The 12,758-nt window shown below is 45.7% G+C and overlaps 1 protein-coding gene across 1 annotated transcript in view; it reads left to right on the top strand.

Annotated features, from left to right (window-relative positions):
* Positions 1 to 302: 302 nt before the first annotated feature.
* Positions 303 to 12,758, top strand: part of VDAC2 (voltage dependent anion channel 2) — a 38,172-nt gene continuing 25,716 nt past the window's right edge. Inside the window, exon 1 of the mRNA XM_081191438.1 lies at positions 303 to 444. Within this exon, the coding sequence (XP_081047564.1) occupies positions 318 to 444 (127 nt within the window). The 5' untranslated portion in view covers positions 303 to 317. The remainder of the gene's footprint in view (positions 445 to 12,758) is intronic.

Raw genomic sequence — 12,758 nt, 5'->3', positions numbered from 1 at the left:
AAACTATATAACATGTTTTGTGCATGTTTGCTCTGAAGTAAGTCTTACTAGGTTTAATAGGTAAGTGGGTTGGGATTGCAGCTTTGAAAATACACCCCTCCCACTGATATATAAGTGGCAGGAAGTGATTATTTAGTCTTCCTTCATTTACAAGCGGTCCCTACAGCCCCTTTAAAGACAGAGATCCTTCTCCCTAGAAAGAGGCAATGACAAAAGTAGTTTCACCCCAGTGCTAAAGTCCACATCTTCTGCAAACAGAGTCTTGGATCGAGTCAGATTGCCTTGAAGGAAGCAAAACGCTGAGACGGTTTTCACTTATGGCTGAAGAACCGCCTTTCTCTGTGCTGCAGGGGGAAATGGTGGAAATGAAGAAAGAGGAAAAGGTTGAGAAGAAAGAGAAGAAAAAGAAAGGACATAAACGGTCGCATAAAGAGAAGCACAAATGTGAGTACAATCGTGGCCACATTAAGAAGAGAGCTCCATCCTCATGGTTCAGGCTTGACTCAGGGTGATGAGGCGGCAGCCAGGCGTTTATTTGGACCCTAAGACTGGGAGGGACTGGCCTCCCCACCGCTCTGTGGGGAGCAGAAAGCCAGGTGGAAATTCTTGTTTAGCACACTCTCTTGACTCTTCCAGTTTAAAGGAGAGTCTTCCTAGGAATCACCATGATCCTCAAAATGGTAGTGCTGCTATAAATCTCCTCGTATCTCTTATAGATCAGAAATGAACTAATTAGGGTTGTATGACGATTACCTGTAAACAATGTGCAAGTAGCCTGCAGGGGAAGGTGTACGGAGGTTAGTCTGTAATTAGGGTGCAATTTTGGCTATAAGATTCTAAGGCCTGCTCTTGGATATATTCAATATTCAATTGCAAACAATCCCCCCATGTAGTCTTAGAATACTGATTGTGATTTGTCTTCTTGTGTCTCTCATAATAACCAGAGGGAATAGCACCAGTGCTTCTTTTAAAGCAAAAGTATTTGGCATGTGTGCCTGTTACTAGGGCTGTTGTAACTGGCCGGCTGGATCTTACCTGGATTCTATCCATGTTACTTTTTATTTTTTTTGTCTGGATCTGGACCATTTTCAAACAATCTAGAACCAAAGATAGGAGACAAAAATGTCTTTCTGATCATGCCTGCTCCTACCTTTCATTGTTCTAGCTCCATGTTAGATGCTGTCCCTAAAGATAAAAAAAGTTTGAGTGACACACCCATTGACTGAAGAAAGGGCTTGCTGGTTATTTTGAATCCAGTTGTTTGTCTTCCTGGTGGAAGAGTGATTACTATCCATAGGGGATAGTGGGGAAATCCCTAATTTTATTGTAGAAGAAGAAGAAGAGTTTGGATTTGATATCCCGCCTTTCACTCCCTTTAAGGAGTCTCAAAGCGGCTAACATTCTCCTTTCCCTTCCTCCCCCACAACAAACACTCTGTGAGGTGAGTGGGGCTGAGAGACTTCAAAGAAGTGTGACTGGCCCAAGGTCACCCAGCAGCTGAATGTGGAGGAGCGGAGACGTGAACCCGGTTCCCCAGATTACGAGACTACCGCTCCTAACCACTACACCACACTGGCTGTAAGAATGTAGTATTGCATGCACTCCTAAACAAAAGGCAGTTTTCATTCTCTTTCATACTTTATAATGTACTTTTACTGTGTGCAAATATTAAAGATTGATTGGAGGGGGTTGGGCTAAGAAACACAAATTTTGCACACCTTAGCTCCTTGCCCCAGAACACAGGCAAAGGGTGCTTTCTTCCCCAGTATGAACAATGCTGTAACCCACCCTGGGACCAAACAAACAAAGAATGAGAAATTTGGGATAGTTCTGTTCTTACTAGGTACCTCATTTGCTAGTTCCCCCTTTCCAGTGCCCTGGCGTATTCATACGAGTCGGCACCTGGGGTGCTCAAAGCAACAATACTGTGGGAAACCCTGCTCTGTTGCAGATTTGGTAGACTTGAACTATGCTTCAGAACTTGTCTAATTTCACAACATCCCCCGTATTAAAAATTGGTTGCCAGCCAGGATCTCTGAATCTTTCTCTTGCCCTGGCAAAATCTTGAAGCAGGCTATCATTTTACTCTAAGCTCCACTCGTGCGTGCCGGGGGTGGTTTGCAGGCTAAATTCTAATTATTTTGGCGAGCTCTTGCTCTGGCCTATTCTCATTCTTCCCCTCTCCCCCTATTCTGTAAGCACTTAGCTCTTATCTGCAATGGCCTGTGTTCTGCCTTCTAAAGTAAGGGTATTAGCAAAGAGAGTGTATGGGCCTAGGCAGGATTTTTGTTGGGGAAGGCAGGCCTCAGTTAGCTATGTATTATTATTTATTTTTATTGGTTTAGGCTGCCTCCCCCCCCCCCTTGGCTACACCCATGGCTGCAGCAGCTTCTTTTGTTAAAACTTGAGGATCTTGCTTTTATTCTCACAACCGATATGGTTGTACTTATCGCAGAATAGTTACGGCTGAAGTCGCAACATCTACAACCTAGATAAGAGGGAGAGGAGTGAAGCGGTTCGCTGGCAACTTGTTTAGATAACCACGAAAGAATTAACTGAGTCACAACCAGGCTTTGTTCGCAAGAGCAAAAAAACTGGGGGTGGTGAAGTTGGAAAAACATAGTTGCCCTGCTATATGTGATACCATGGCAATGGTTCAAAATGAATTCCAGCGGTTGTGATTTGGGAAGTGGCAGTTGTACAGTCCCGTTGTGCTTTAGTGTCCATGCAAACTCGACAGAAGTGAGATTCATGCAGGTGAATTCAGTGGGGGGTTTTTCTGGGGGGACGCAGGGGTATGCGCACCCCTAGATTTTGTGAATCTAAGTTTGGCTTCACTGAAGGGCAGTATTTCAATATGAGTCGGAAAATGAGAGTACCCCTTAACATTTTTTTGGGGGGGTGGTGGAAAGCATTGAGTGAATTAATTGTCTAAACCACTGAGCCTCTTGGGCTTGCCGATCAGAAGGTTGGCGGTTCGAATCCCTGTGACAGGGTGAGCTCCCATTGCTCTGTCCCAGCTCCTGCCAACCTAGCAATTCGAAAGCATGCCAATGCAAGTAAATAGGTACCGCTGCGACGGGAAGGTAAACGGTGTTTCCGTGCGCTCTGGTTTCCATCACGGTGTCCCATTGCACCAGAAGCAGTTTAGTCATGCTGGCCACATGACCCGGAAAGCTGTCTGTGGACAAGCGCCGTCTCCCTCGACCTGAAAGCAAGATGAGCGCCACAACCCATGGGCACCTTTGACTGGACTTAACCATCCAGGGGTCCTTTACCTTTTTTAACCTTACCATATTGTATTGAACACGCCGACCATTTGTTTGGAAACGTGGGATATAAATTATTCTGACAAATAAATGCTAAGATAAAAACGTATCTATTTTTTTTACAAACTACTTCTAGGGGCATGGGGGGCATGTAAAGCCTTGGGTATAGCAACTTTATTGCAGAAGTACGCAACACTAAATATTTTATTTCAGAACTGGAAGGGGGAAATGGAGGATGGCCTGTACATAAGAGACAGTCCACAGTTAATATGCTATGCCTCAATACAACATGACTATCCTCTCCTTTTCACATAAACATTGGGTGGAATTTGATCCAGCTAATAATAATAATAATAATAATAATAATAATAATAATAATAATAATAATAATAATAATAATAATAATTTTTATTTATACCCTTCCCTGCCCAGCCAAGGCCGGGCTCAGGGCAGCTTACAAGCAATAATAAAAACAAGTTGAATGATTACAACTTAAAAACAACATTAAAATACAACATTAAAATAATGAAACATTAAAATGTACTCTCATCGCAGGAGGAGAAGGAAAAGAAAAAAGAAAGTCTTTATTAGCTTTTGGTTGCTAAGTTGTTCCCCTTGGAAACTGTGTTTTAAGTACTGTATTTGTTCAGATTTGGACAGTGGCTATTCTTAACAATTTTGCCTATTTTTAAGCTATCCTTTGCGATGTGGCTTAACCAAATAATGATATGCACCAAAAGGCAGATAATGTGGGCAAAATTGCTTCATTGTTTGCTTTGGACAGGTACCAGGAAAAAAAGGAACCAATCCCAGAAGCATATGGTTACAGTGTGGTTAGGGCTGCAAAATCCCATAGCATCGTTGAGAAAAGTGGGATTTGCTTCTGAGAATCAGTGTGTAGCAGGCTGCTGCTGAGCTAAGAATCCAGAAATCCATTTTCAAACTCTTCTCTGCTGTGCACTGATTAGGTGATCTTAGGCAAACAATTTCCTAATTCCTGGATCCAGCATGGATTCAATTGTTGGACTAACTAGGACAGCCTGGGAACAGCCCACTAAGGCGGAATCTACACACATATAAAAAACGCTGTGAAAATGCTATTTTAAAAAAAACGTTTTGAAAAATACTCGCCTCAAATGGAAAGAAGCAGAAGTCCCAGCAAAGGAAGAATGGATACAAAAACTTATGGAATATGCAGAAATGGCAAAACTTAACAGAAGAATAAGAAATCAAGAGGAAAAAGGTAAAAGGCGGATCTACACGGATCCTCATGAATTCATATGATTTTTTCATTCAAATTAAATAAAACCACCATGATATTGTAGACCATGTCTTACTCTGTAGAAAGCATCAAAAAAATCACGCATCCACTGTTTCGGGGGGGGGGCGCAGGGGCGCAAAAACATGGTTAAAAAACACGGATCCTCATGGATCCTCATGATTTTTCCACTAGATCAGCCCAAAGTCACCATCAGATCAAAGATCATGGCCATGGGCACAGCATCCACCACAAAAATCACAGATCCACGGCTTCCTGGCGAAACCGTGGCCCAAAAACGTGGTTTTCAAGAACAGATCTTCATGGATCCACACGCTTTCTGCATCGGGCCAACCCAAACTCACCGTCAAATCACATATCATAGTAAGGGGCACAGCCTTCACCACAAAAAACTCGGATCCACACCTGCCTGGCCACGCCCTGGCCCAAAAACGTGGTTCCGAAGCACGAATCCTCATGAATCCTCATGATTTTTGCACTAGATCAGCCCAAAGTCACCATCAGATCAAACATCATGGCCATGGGCACAGCATGCAACACAAAAATCACAGATCCACGACTTCCTGGCGAAACCGTGGCCCAAAAACGTGGTTTTCAAGAACGGATCTTCATGGATCCTCACGCTTTTTGCATCGGGCCACCCCAAACTCACCATCAAATCACACATCATGTCCAGGGGCACAGCCTGCACCACAAAAATCACGGATCCACGGCTTCCTGACCATACCGTGGCCCAAAAACGTGGTTTTGAAGCACGGATCCTCATGGATCCTCACGCTTTTTGCATTGGGCCAGCCCAAACTCACTGTCAAATCACACATCATGTCCAGGGATACAACTTGCACCAAAGAAATCTAGGATCCACAGCTTCCTGTTCATACCACTGCCCAAAAACGTGGTTCCGAAGCACGGATCCTCATGGATCCTCACGCTTTTTGCATTGGGCCACCCCAAACTCACCATCAAATCACACATCATGTCCAGGGGCACTGCCTGCACCACAAAAAACTCGGATCCACGGCTTCCTGGCCACTCCATGGCCCAAAAACGTGGTTCCGAAGCACGGATCCTCATGGATCCTCACGCTTTTTGCATTGGGCCACCCCAAACTCACCGTCAAATCACACATCATTCCCAGGGGCACAGCCTGCACCACAAAAAACTCAGATCCACGCCTGCCTGGCCACTCCATGGCCCAAAAACGTGGTTTTAAAGCACGGATCCTCATGGATCCTCACTCTTTTTGCATTGGGCCAACCCAAACTCACTGTCAAATCACACATCATGTCCAGGGGCACTGCCTGCACCACAAAAAACTCGGATCCACGGCTTCCTGGCCACTCCAATGCCCAAAAACGTGGTTTTGAAGCACGGATCCTCATGGATCCTCACGCTTTTTGCTTTGGGCCAACCCAAACTCGCTGTCAAATCACACATCATGTCCAGAGGCACAGCCTGCACCACAGAAAACTCGGATCCACGGCTTCCTGGTCACTCCATGGCCCAAAAACGTGGTTTTGAAGCACGGATCCTCATGGATCCTCACGCTTTTTGCATTGGGCCAACCCAAACTCACTGTCAAATCACACATCATTCCCAGGGGCATAGCTTACACCACATAAAACTCGGATCCACGGCTTCCTGGCCACTCCATGGCCCAAAACTTGGTTCCGAAGCACGGATCCTCATGGATCCTCACGCTTTTTGCATTGGGCCACCCCAAACTCACTGTCAAATCACACATCATTCCCAGGGATACAACTTGCACCAAAGAAATCTAGGATCCACAGCTTCCTGTTCATACCACTGCCCAAAAACGTGGTTTTGAAGCACGGATCCTCATGGATCCTCACACTTTTCGCATTGGGCCAACCCAAACACACCGTTAAATCACACATCATGTCCAGGGGCACAGCCTGCACCACAAAAATCATGGATCCATGGCTTCCTGGTCATACTGTGGCCCAAAAATGTGGTTTTGAAGCACGGATCCTCATGGATCCTCACGCTTTTTGCACTAGATCAGCCCAAATTCACCGTCAAATCACACATCATGGCCAGGGATACAACTTGCACCACAAAAAAATAGGATCCACGGCTTCCTGGCCATACCGTGGCCCAAAAACATGGTTTTGAAGCACGGATCCTCATGGGTCCTAATGCTTTTTGCATTGGGCCAAACCAAACCCACTGTCAAATCACATATCATACCAAGGGGCACAGCCTACACCACAAAAAACTCGGATCCACGCCTGCCTGGCCCTACCGTGGCCCAAAAACGTGGTTCCGAAGCATGGATCCTCAAGGATCCTGTTGATTTTTGCACAAGACCAGCCCCAAATCACCATCAGATCAAGCATCATGGCCAGGGGCACAGAATCCACCACAAAAATCACGGATCCACGGCTTCCTGGCCATACCGTGGCCCAAAAACATGGTTTTGAAGCACGGATCCTCATGGGTCCTAATGCTTTTTGCATTGGGCCAAACCAAACCCACTGTCAAATCACATATCATACCAAGGGGCACAGCCTACACCACAAAAAACTCGGATCCACGCCTGCCTGGCCCTACCGTGGCCCAAAAACGTGGTTCCGAAGCATGGATCCTCAAGGATCCTGTTGATTTTTGCACAAGACCAGCCCCAAATCACCATCAGATCAAGCATCATGGCCAGGGGCACAGAATCCACCACAAAAATCACGGATCCACGGCTTCCTGGTCATACCGTGGCCCAAAAACATGGTTTTGAACCATGGATCCTCATGGATCCTCATGCTTTTTGCACTAGATCAGCCCAAATTCACCGTCAAATCACACATCATGGCCAGGGGCACAGCCTGCACCACAAAAACCGAGATCCACGGCTTCCTGGCAACACCATGGCCCAAAAACGTGGTTTTGAAGCACGGATCCTCATGGATCCTCATGCTTTTTGCATTGGGCCAACCCAAACTCACTGTCAAATCACATATCATACCAAGGGGCACAGCCTGCACAACAAAAAACTCGGATCCACGGCTTCCTGGCAACACCGTGGACCAAAAACATGGTTTTGAAGCACGGATCCTCATTGATTCTCACGCTTTTTGCACTAGATCAGCCCAAACTCACTGTCAAATCACATATCATACCAAGGGGCACAGCCTGCACAACAAAAAACTCGGATCCACGGCTTCCTGGCAACACCGTGGACCAAAAACATGGTTTTGAAGCACGGATCCTCATTGATTCTCACGCTTTTTGCACTAGATCAGCCCAAACTCACCATCAAATCACACATCATGGCCAGGGGCACAACCTGCACCACAAAAGTCACGGATCCATGGCTTCCTGGCGACACCGTAGCCCAAAAATGTAGTTTTGAAGCACGGATCCTTGTGGATCCTCACACTTTTTGCACTGGGCCACCCCTAAATCACTGTCAAATCACACTTCATGCCATGGGACACAGCTTGCACCACAAAAAACTCGGATCCACGGGTTCCTGGCCATACAGTGGCCCAAAAATGTGATTTCAAAGCATGGATCCTTATGGATCCTCACGCATTTTCCATTGGCCAACCCAAACTCACCGTCAAATCACACATCATGGCCATGGGCACAGCCTGCACCACAAAAAACACGGATCCACAGCTTCCTGGCCACTCCATGGCTCAAAAACGTGGTTTTGAAGCACGGATCCTCATGGATCATCACACTTTTTGCATTGGGGAACCCCAAATTCACCCTTTATTCAAATATCTTGTACATAACCACAGATCTGACCACAAACATCATGGATCTACTGCCAGATGCTACCGTGGATATATTGGCCAATTTTTAGGTGGGTGTGCTGGGATGGAGGAAACGGAGTCGGCTGAATCTCTATCCATTAAAGATGGGCGTCCAATGGCTGGGCCAGAATAATTTCAGTTTGGTTTGCCAGCTCCCAGCTCTTAATGGGGCGGAATAGTCACCTGTAGCCGCTATCAGGAGTCCCGGTGTGATCCTGGATGCTTCTGTCTCTATGGAGGCATTGGTCACAAATGTAGCCAAACTGGAATTTTTGAATCTATGTCAGGTTAGGAGATTGGTACCGTACCTGTCCCTTTCCAACCTAGCCATGGTGATCCATGCAGTAGTCACCTGCAGACTAGACTACTTTAACTTGCTGTACACCTGAGCCAGGGAGTGCAGGGTATAAATGTGATAGAGAGAGAGAGAGTGAGAGTGAGAGAGATAGATATGCAGGGCTACCCTTGAGACTGCTCCAGAAACTCCAAATGGTCTAAAATGCAGATGCATGAGTTCTTACTTGGACTTTGTGGGGAGCCCACATTCAGTTGGTTGTTCATCAGCTGGATTGGCTCCAGGTGGAGTATCGAATCAGGTTCAATGTTTTGGTGCTAATCTTTAAAGCCCTAAACAGTCTGTGACCTTTCTTATCTGTGGGAATTATCTTCCAATACACCCCCCATGAGTGTGACGCTCATCTAACAGCAACCTACTGGTGGTCCCTGGCCCAAAACATATCCAGCTGTCCTCAACCAGAGCCAGAGCCTTTTTGGTGGAACGCTTTGTCTAATGAGAACCAGGGCTCGGTGCAATCTATCTCAGTTCTCTCACTTGTCATGGTGAGTGGGCTTGCACATTCCTATGACCCTTGTGAGTGAAGCCATTGGGAATCTCGTACTCCCAGCAGGGTCACCCAAGGTGGTAAGGTCAAAGAAAATTAAATATGCTCAGAGTCCTGTAGTGATTTCATGCTCTTTATTGCAGCTTGTAAAACAGTGATTGAATTCCCCCCCCCCAAACCTCAGGCTTTTATATACATTATTTACACAATGAGTCCCGTCTGACTAGCTGATTCTGCTTCCCTCCTGGAGCCTGAATGGTCTTTTCCTGCAAGCCAATCAGTTCTTGCATTCTAGGATCCTACTTGCCTATTGTTCTAGGATCCAAGCTTAGTACATAACAGGGAAGGAGTTAGACAAAGAATGATCCAAGAAGTCCTCAACGGCAGAACAGGCGGGTGATAACAAGCAGTGTGTTACAATGGCTCTGAAGGCGGATGAAGGCTGCAGCAGATAGGATCCACCAGTTTGTCGTGACTACTCATGCCATCAGAACAGAGCCCTACTGCGAAGACTGTGCGTTGGTCAGCGTGCACTAATCTACACACATAAAACAAATTCACGCACAGGCATCTTCCAAAAACCCAACCCAACCCCCCCAAACCCTCCCCCCATGGCCATCACTAAATGGCTACTGTGGCAGGAATGTGAAGCCCCTAGTCATGAACCGACACATGGGCGGTCAGTCGTTCTGACTCAAGGAATGAGGCCATTGAGCAGCTCAGCAGCTGTATCCATGACTGAGCAGCCCTTTTTAGGATCCACTATGCTCACCCCGAAAAGGGGAAGGGGCTGGAAACGGTGCCCTAAACATAGTATGCCTCCCTTTTTCCCTGACTGGATTACCACGCCCAGGTGGAATCTCTTTTCCTATAGTTTGAATCCATTATTCTGCATCCTAGTCTCTAGAACAGCAGAAAACAAGCTTGCTCCCTCTTCAACATGACATCCCTTCAAATATTTAAACATGGCTATCATGTCACTCCTTAATCTTCTCTTCTCTAGATTAAACAAATCCAGCTCCCTAAGTCTCTCCTCATAGGGCTTGGATTCCAGACCTTTTACATTTTGGTCACCCTCCTCTGGACATGCTCCAACTTGACAATATCCTTCTTCAACTGGACACAGTATTTCAGGTGTGGTCTGACCAACCAACCAGAATAGTGTGGTAGCATTCCTTCACTTGATCTAGACACTATACTCCTATTGATGTAGCCCAGAATTGCATTGGCATTCTTAGCTGCCACATCACACTGTTGACTCATATTCAGCTTGTGGTCGACTAAGACTCCCAGATCCCTTTCACAGGTACTGTTGTCAAGCCAAGTGTCCCCCACCTGTGCATTTCATTTTTTCTATCCAGGTGCAGTACCTTACATTTCTCCCTTTTGAACTCCATATTGTTGGTTTTGGCCCAGCTCTCTAGGCTATTCGGGTCATTTTGAATTCTGACCCTGTCCTCTGGTGTATTAGCAACCCCTCCCAGTTTGCAGTCATTTGCAAATTTGATTAGCACACCCTCTATTCCATCATCCAAATCATTTATAAAAATATTGAATAGCACCAGGCCCAGGACAGAACCTTGTGGAACCCCAGTAGTCATTTTTTTCCAGGATGAAGGTGGGCCACTGATGAGCACTCTTTGGGTTCAGCCCATCAACCAATTACAAATCCACCTAACAGTAGCTTTGTCTAGCCCACATTTTACTTGTTGTTTTGCAATAATATCATGGGGGACCTTTTCAAAGGCCTTACTGAAGTCAAGGTAAGCTGGTACAAGGGAAAGCAGGATTGTAATTACCGTAAAAATTACTGATTACTTTGGATCAGCAGTCTCAACCTAACCCGATATGTGGGGAGAGCCACGTGTTCCTTTGGAAGGCAAGTGGAATACAGTGTGATATACTGACAGCTGTTTTAAAAGATGTAACTGTAACTTAAAATCCAGTATCAGGGGAAAAAACAAAAATAGATGGTCCCTGTGTGGATAGTCATGTTTGCATGATGGGGCCACCTCCAGTGACCATGTGGCCTGATATAAGAGGGTTCTAAAATCAGTCCTGAAAGTAGACTGATTGAGAATGACACACGCATAGCTTTTGCTCTGCCATTAACAAGGTGAGCTGAAGCAAATTCTTGCCTCCCTTTGGGCTTAGCAATATTTCCTACAGCATTCTTGTTGAAGGGCATTGGAGAGTTAGGTGAGGGTCACTTTTCTGTTTTTCCATCAAGCCCCCAGACAAGAATGCTACAGCATCAGCCCCAAACACTCAGTCTCATAACAAAAAATACTCAACGGAGTTAGGGCTGAGGGTAGGGGAAGTACAATCATGATCTTTCCAGTCTTCTAGAAGCTGACCCTTTTGGTCATTTTGGTCATGGAGCCAAATATCTGTTTCCAAGTTTAAAGAGTCTAAACAAGTAAAGAACAAGCTTGCCCTTTACATGCAAAAGCCCTGAAATTCAGCCCATTGGGCAATGATAGGCTGGGAGGAGGGAGGTAAGGACTAGCACCTTCTCTGACCTCCACCTCCAACAGCTACACCTGAAAGTTTCATGATGGGGTTCGATTTGAGAAGCTGAATGTTTATAAAGGCACTTAGCCAGTTTCTGCCACGGAAATTCTGAACAGAAACACTCTGCAGGTTCAGCCCCCAAAAGAAACTGCTCTATGGTCTCTGTGTTGGGAAATGAGAACAGATCTTGCTCATCACCAACCTTCCCTCCACAAATCAGTATCACTATGAGGCTGAACTGAACAGCTTGCTCCAGAGTTTTAAGAGATACGTTTCTGTGGTGTAGTAGTTAAGAGCGGTGGACTCTAATCTGGTGAGCTGGGTTCGCTTCCCCGCTCCTCCACATGCAGCTGCTGGGTGACCTTGGGCCAGTCACACTTCTCTCTGAACTCTCTCAGCCCCACCTACCTCACAAGGTGTCTGTTGTGGGGGTGGAAGGGAAAGGAGATTTTTAACCACTTTGAGACTCCTTCAAGTAGAGAAAAGCAGGATATAAAAACTACCTCCATAAATAAGAATTCTATGGAAAAGGACCATCCCTGCCATGATGATGAAAACTATATGTTTGGATTTTGCTGTATTATACCAACCTGTGGAATATGACAGTTCGCAGTTTCAAAATCTATTTGGCCACAGTGGATTGACAGTCTGGACACACAAAAACCTCTGGAAGATCTTTTGAATCAATGCCTATGCGAAAGCAGTGGTACCAGTCCTTGCAGTTTCCTTCACAGGAAGCCATAGTTAGGTCACCACTGGGCCTCCTGCACCCTTCCTTCAAGAAACATAGTGACCAGCAGCCTTCAAACAAGGATATCTGAGCAATAGGTTAGTGTATCCTTCCATCCCTCTGGGCATGATCGAGACACAGTAATGTAACTCTCGTTCAAGATTTGTCTCTTCTTGGGAGGAACAGCATCAATTTCCACTTGAAAATATTTGTCTTGTCCTTCAAAATAGGTTTTCCCACAGTACTGTATTATTTCTTTTGCAATCCAGGGTCTAATGGCAGCCATATCCTTTTGTATGAACTGTAATTGGGCAGCAGAAGCAATCAGATGGGCAATGGTACATGTGA

This window comes from Podarcis bocagei (assembly GCF_964188305.1).
Source record: "Podarcis bocagei genome assembly, chromosome: 4".
NCBI lineage: Eukaryota > Metazoa > Chordata > Lepidosauria > Squamata > Lacertidae > Podarcis > Podarcis bocagei.
The sequence above is the reverse complement of the archived record's forward strand: the minus strand, read 5'-3'. Positions and strand labels throughout refer to the sequence as shown.